Genomic DNA, 6816 nt, shown 5'->3' on the forward strand with positions numbered 1-6816 from the left:
TGTGCTTGCGCACGCGCGGCCAGTCCACCGGCATGACGACGTTCCAACCTGGACAGCGAGCTCTGGCATCCGGGGGCGCGGCCGCAGCACCCGCAGTGCGCGGGATGGACGGCCTGCTCGGGAAATGCTCATACCAGGTCGTCATCTCAATCGTCGCGGGCCTGCCGTGGATGCTCAAGCACAGGCTGAATCCCGCGGCGCGGGACGAAGCGGTTGCGTTTTGCACCGCCGTCGCTGACGCCTGCACGTCCTTCGGTGCGCCCCGACATCGCTCCCCGCATCTCTGCGTTCACCGCAGAAGCCTCCGCAGACTCCACGCTGCCCGCGCTGCTCTCAAATTTCGCGGCCGCGCTCAGCAAAGCTTTCTTCCCTGAGCACGCCGAGGTCGTGCTCGTCTACCTTACCCTCCAGCTTCTCTCGGGGCCCCCCATGTATCACGACGATGTCCTGCAGCTGCTCAAAGCGCTCTTTCAGGCCGGCCGCATCGACGGAAGCCAATTCTCGCACCCGGCGTCGCTCGCGCGCATCCTTGCCTCGCTCTCCCTTCTCACGCAGGGTGACCGTGCACTCGCCGTGCTCGACATGCTCGATGCGGTGCTTGAGAATGTCGCTCTGGGGGGGCTCCGCCCCCTCCCCCTCAATGGAGACGCGTCGGACCATCTCGCATCGAACGGCGAGCTTGAGGACGTTTCGCAAGGCCTCATTCCGATAAGCGAGCCGGGCCTCAGCTGCGAATTCGCCGCGCGGTCGCTGCAGCAGTGCGTGCAATCAAGTAAGTTGTCCAGCGGCACGGCCGCAGGGTGGCGGTCCCGCTCGCCATTGCTGCCTTTCACGACAATGCACCTCTCGCTCGATCTGCCCACACCTTCGAAGGACACCAGCCTTTGATAGCAATTGTCACCGTCGTCGGCTCGTTACGCCAATTCCTGTGCTCCCATGCGGAACCTCTGCAGTTCTTCTCTGAGATGTGTGCATTCTCACAGCACCTTTTGTTTGATGCGCTCGGCAAAATGTTGCCAGGTTGCAAATCTGTTGGAGCGGCCTGTTGAATATCCCCTTAGTAGCCTATCTCGCGGCGCAGGCTACTGTTCACTGGTGAGGGAGTCGTTTTGGAACGATGTGTTCACCGCTTGTTGATAGCACTGTTCATGGAATGGTTGCTGACCTCTCATCGATCGCACATGCCCATGCTTCCAACAATTCTGAGTGTGCTGTTCTTCACACAACCTAGCTGCCTTGGGCGCTCGAGGAGGACTGCCTGAGGAGGGCTCTGTGCTTTTAGTTGATCTGAAGAAAGATCTAGCTAGTATCACAATCTGGCGTTGTGTGCTGGAACAAGAGCGCACTTGGCGTCTCTGACTTTGATTTATTTTTCAGTGTTCGCATGTTGCCATTCTTCGATGGGTTGTGGCTTGTGTGTAGTTGCACATGCGTGCAACATGTTGACCGTTAGCCCTTTTGAGGCGCTGGGACACCTTGCGTCGATGGCGGGAGCTTGATCGCCTGTCTAAAATTGACTTGCCTGAAGCGTGTTGCACATGCAGTGTGCATGTTGTTAGGCGATACTCGTAGATGATAGATATTGCTAGTGCAGATCACCTGGCTCAGGCTGGACTTTAGAACCAATGCAGACGACTCAGCGCAGCAGACGTGCTGGGAGAGAGGGCAGTGAGGTGACAGCCTGCTTTGCTTCGAAAATTTTAGGGGTTCTAAATAATAGTTCCCAAATTTGGCAAAGTTTGACGTGTAACCATGTATCATTGTATCGGCTACCTCCCATTGCACCGTCAATGGGCATCCGTTTTTGCCTGTTACTGAAGGCGTTTTGATTTATTATGTTGATTAATGGGCAGTGCCAGCCGAGCGCCGTCTGCGAGATCATCAGAATTGCAAAGGAAGCCAACAGAGTAAACGGTTGCCTATGGGCTGCACAACCATGTCAGTCAGCCACAAGTATGCATGTGGATGTTCGGGCGTGCATTGGATGGAAATGCCATGTCAAAGTGGCATCACAATCAGGTGTTCAAATGACACAGATCCAGTAGCCTAGCTACGGATCCACATGCAGGCAACAGACTGCTAAGAGCGAACAGCCTGTCACCGGGCTAACACTGTGGAGATGGTCGCAGTTTTGATGACAATTTGCTTTCCGCTGCTACCGAGGGAGATAGGTCGAGTGGTCAAGATGCATTTCCGTCAATTAGGGAAGACAATTCCACGAGAACTCGCTTTGTTTCTTAAGCGGAGTGTCCTTATGTCAGAATGATGGGGAGTTCCTTGCTGATGTTTACCCACCACATCGGTTTTCACAGGAAGCAAAGCTGCGGTCGACATGTCACGCAGGCTCACGAAGGACGGGATGCAAGGAACCCTACCACCCAGAAGTGCAAGTCATTTCAAGCACGCCTATTGCACGCAAACCCGAGATTTCGAATATGCAGGGCATTTTCTTCTGCGAACGTTCAAGAGCACGATCACATAGCGATTTTCTTGACTTGGGCAGCGACAAATGGTATGAACCTCGAAATCGAATCGTGAGTTCAGCCAACGTGGGGGCAATTTGCTTCATTATCTCCTTGGTGAACCGACGGAAGTTTAAACTATAACATCATGGTTATGTGTTGTCTCAACTTTTGTCTGACGTCGCCGTCCGTTCTGGAAGAGCTGCCGATATCTCCACTATTTCCTTTCGACACAGACTGAAAGACTGGCATGAATGAAGGTGTTCTTGGCATTGGGCAGGAGGACAGTACAGCCGAATTATATTTGGGGCAGCGGGAGAATCAGCGGGGGATACTGGTGCGTCGGTCGGTCCAAGAAGGCGAGCTCATAGTTCAGGTAACATACCGTCAACTGATTTCCGCACCACACATCTGAGGTTCCCTGTAATACGTAGAGGAATGGTGAAGGAGCGAGTGTTGCCGTCGGATATCGGCGCCACATACTGCAAGCGTGGCAGGCAGCGTTGCCTATCTGGGATGCCTCAGCGTTGCGCAGCTCGACGATAGCAGACTTCACATTTCGGAAGTTGCAGCCGAAAGTGAACTCAGAAGGGTATCCCTAACTCGCTCGTGCTGCAGGTGCCGCTCAGGCTGGCATTAACCGACCACGACGAGGACGCTGTGTCCGACAAGTACGCCTATGAAGGCGCGCCGTGGAGCGTCAGACTTGCATGTCACATATTGCGGCACCGTGCGCGGGGCACAGAGTCGCCATGGGAGCCCTACATCAAGATTCTGCCTTCGAGCGTGCCAACGCCCGTGAACTGGCCGTGGGAGCTCATCCGCACCGTAACGTACGAGGCAGCGGCCAACCACCTGCACGAAACGAGCTGGATCGTCGAGAGTGCTGTGCAGCAACTCAAACGCGGGTCCATCGGTGCAGAGCCCGCAGATGCTCCTCTCTCAGAGCAGCAGGCGGACGAGTTCAGGTGTGTGGCACTGCAAGTGTCGTGGTCTCGTCGTTCTCGTCTCAGACATTAACTCCTCGAGAATGCAGACGACCTTGCAGGCGGACGTTCTCTGAGTGAAGCAGCTTGTGATCCAGTCGTCAATGCAGTTCCTAAAGAATCTGTGTGCGCCCAGGTCCATATGGAGGTCATTTCTCCAGTCCCAAAGTGTGCTGGATATGTATGGTGCAAATGCCACGCAACCCGAAATGGTCCTGCCACCACAAGTACTCAGTAATTGCATGCAAAACACCATGTCCATCCAAATTGTACTGCCAACGTCTCCAAGCGGACAGAGAATAGGCTCTTTGCACACACCGCACAGCAAGGAACACAATCGGCCACATGCACAGATGTCACATGTTCTGGAATACCTCTTATGTCTAGTTGACAAACCCATTGTCTGTCACACGATCGATCGATTGGCATATCGGTTACCGTAGATTAGACGCCAATTGGTCGGAGGCGTTACGCAGCGCGGATCAGAGGGTGCCTATAGCCATATCCTTGTTGTGCCCACTTTCTTATGAAGTAGTGTTTGCTGCTTAGAACCTGACAGAGGAGAAGCTACAACAACACCGCAGACGCGACGCGACGCAGGGCAAGTGACCAATTGTCGTCACGGCTACGGTAGTGATGACTATTGTTGTTAATCGCCTTCACGGATGGTGCAGGTGGGCGGCTTCGCTGGTGCACTCCAGGACGTTTGGTGCGCCGGCAAGGGAGGGGGGCGTCGGGGTGCATATGATGTTGCCAGTCGTCGACATGTTCAATCATGCCGGACAGGAGGTGGCAAATCTGTATGGCTCCGAGGCCACAGATATGCACAACGCAAGGTAAGCAACCCTTGCCCCTGCAACAACGAAGTTGCCTTTGAGTTATTTCGTGGGATAGATCCACAGCAGCCGCCCTAAAACAGATGCACCTGCTGTCTCAAGGCTTGCCCTTGTTAACGAGTCCCTGTCAGATACTCACGCGCAGCGGCTCACGTTCAGCTCGCTATAGTGCGTCCGGTTTGTTAAGTTAGCGCCAAAACATCAGATGCTCCCTCAGCCCTGATATCACGCAGTGTTCAACCTCACCACACTTTGTACCTTCAGACGAGGGCCAATCCGATGTGATCCGCACCACTGGGCTTTGAACCTCCGACTGCTTGAGCAGATCGTGAGCAGTCCTTTCTCAAGATACCACATGGGCTGATGCATCCGTTGAAAGCCAAGATGCAGGCAAACCGCAAAATCTGGAGCCTTTCAATGAAACAGACAACAGACACTGTACGTTGAAGATCACCTTGTAACTTTGCAACAGATGCATCCCACCTAAGTTGGGATGATATTTGTACACATACTCGCTCTCCAATGTGCAATATCAACGCAGGTGGGATGTAGTAAGGGCCAGCAAATGTGACAACGAGGAGTGGGCAATGAGGGTGATTGCAACGAAGACCATTGAGGCAGGCGAGGAGGTTTGCTTTTCCTACGGCGATCGCAGCAACGACGATATGTTCGTGCACTATGGCTTCGTTCCCCTTCGCAACCCTCACGACGACGTTCAGATCTTCCTGGACTTTGAGGACGCTCTCGAGTGGTACTATGCACAGTCACTGCCGATTGCGATAACTAATTCTTCGGATATCAACGAGCTGGCAAGCGAGATGCACAGCGTGGGTACGTTTTTGTCACACAGTTTCTGCCTTGTCGCGAAAGGGCTTGCTCATATTTGACTATCACCGTGTCAGAGACGGAATACTCTGGGATAGGCTGTTCTTTTGTGAACCACCTAGTTGGGAACACCAACTAGTAAGACTAGTTGGTGTTCCCAACTAGTCGTACTTGGAGTAGCAATGTCCATGTGGTGCTGTAAAAGACTCGTCAACATTACATCACATAGATAAGCAAGATCTAGACGGCTCAGGCTGAAAGCAACCAAGTAACCAGGTCCATCGTCATCAGCAACAACACTCCCACGCCCTTGTGGGCTGCACTCCCGTCGCTCCCATGCATCCAGCGTAGCTTCGCACAGAAGGGTTATTCGCACGAGTCTGACTTCAGCAGAGGCTTTCTGTAGAACTGCACTGGCTGACAGGATGTGATTTCTTTTGACTGCAGCGCGCACAGCAAGGGAGGCAATGACACAGCGCCTCGCGCAGGAGGGCATCACGGTCAAGCTAGCTGAGGATAGACCATCCGAGTCACGTGAGGACCTCGGCAGCCTCGACCCCACACGCTTGGTCGCGTTGCCGGGCTGCCGCGCCACGCCCGAGCTGGTCAGCGCTTTTGAGGAACTTAGCGGGGGGGACAGCATGGCAGCAGAGCTTGCGATTGCGCGAAGGTGCTGGCAGCTCTTGTTGTCGCTCAAGGGCGGGTTGTTGCGCGACCTCGCGGCCCTTGCCCGCCACAGCCTAGCTATCGAAAGCAATGAGCAGCCATACTGGCAGTACATGCTGACACACTATTTCCGGGTGTGCTTTTGGTGCCTCTCTTGCCGTTCTGCTTGCTTGGAAGTAGATGGCTTCTAAGGGATTTGGGGCTGCGTGACTGGGTTTATAATCATACTCTTACCTGGGCAGTGCCTGCTCTTGGAGCATGCTCCTATTAAATGTGCCTTCCCTGATTTGTGCGAGAACGCAAAAAGTGGTGCACTGCTGAGCACATTGTTGAGTGTATCCTTGCGTTGACCACCGGCTCCCAGTCCTAAAAATGTGGGATGCAGACCTCGCTGTCCCAATTCAAGCACATTGGTGGGAGAGGCATCATGGTTGCCTCGGTGCCATGTTGCCTCTACACCCCCACCAAGGTGCAGAAGGAAATTCTTGAGATCACGTTTGTGTTGAGACGTGTCATGTTCTCCGTATCTGAAGACATGGGAGATGTTCCTGGGTATAGCTGTGGCTGAGAGTCTTGCTCCTGACACGAAAGTCTCGTTTGGGGCGTCGCTGCTGAGCTGCCGCGCGAGCGGTCCCACAGTGTTGTCTTGCCAGACTGCGCAATGTATGGGTAAAGACCCCTCAAGATGCAGGCGATTCCGGGGTTAGGGAAAGTCATAGTGGCATTCGATACTGAGGTAGAGTTGTAGTAAAATACATCATCATTAGTTGTAGAACTCCGAAGGTATCGTCTGGCATACTGTTTGCATGTTCGTCTGTCAGTATTGTCTTGCCAGACTGCGCAATGTATGGGTGAAGACCCCTCAGAATACAGGTGTCTAGGGGCGTTCGGGGGTGGCTGAAGTCATTGCCTGCAAGGCGATGCCCATCAACATGTATCATTGCACTCAGAACTTAACCAATGCAACACAATCGCTGCAATGGGTACTGCGGTACTGCAATGGGTACTGACAACCCAGTGTGCAAGCAGGCGATTCGAGAT

The 6816-nt window shown here is 53.8% G+C and overlaps 1 protein-coding gene across 1 annotated transcript; it reads left to right on the forward strand.

The window, feature by feature from the left end:
- Window positions 1–1117: 1117 nt before the first annotated feature.
- LOC149810187 (ribulose-1,5 bisphosphate carboxylase/oxygenase large subunit N-methyltransferase, chloroplastic-like) lies at window positions 1118–5966 on the forward strand. The gene is made up of 7 exons (XM_089994399.1): window positions 1118–1213; window positions 1854–1907; window positions 2743–2838; window positions 3081–3430; window positions 4123–4284; window positions 4826–5115; window positions 5557–5966. The coding sequence occupies exons 1-7, from the start codon at window positions 1118–1120 to the stop codon at window positions 5964–5966; spliced, it is 1458 nt and encodes a 485-aa protein (XP_089850525.1).
- Window positions 5967–6816: the final 850 nt, after the last annotated feature.

Source organism: Nuphar pumila, unplaced genomic scaffold (assembly GCF_984573655.1).
Source record: "Nuphar pumila unplaced genomic scaffold, dmNupPumi1.hap1.1 HAP1_SCAFFOLD_485, whole genome shotgun sequence".
NCBI classification, from domain to species: Eukaryota; Viridiplantae; Streptophyta; class Magnoliopsida; order Nymphaeales; family Nymphaeaceae; genus Nuphar; species Nuphar pumila.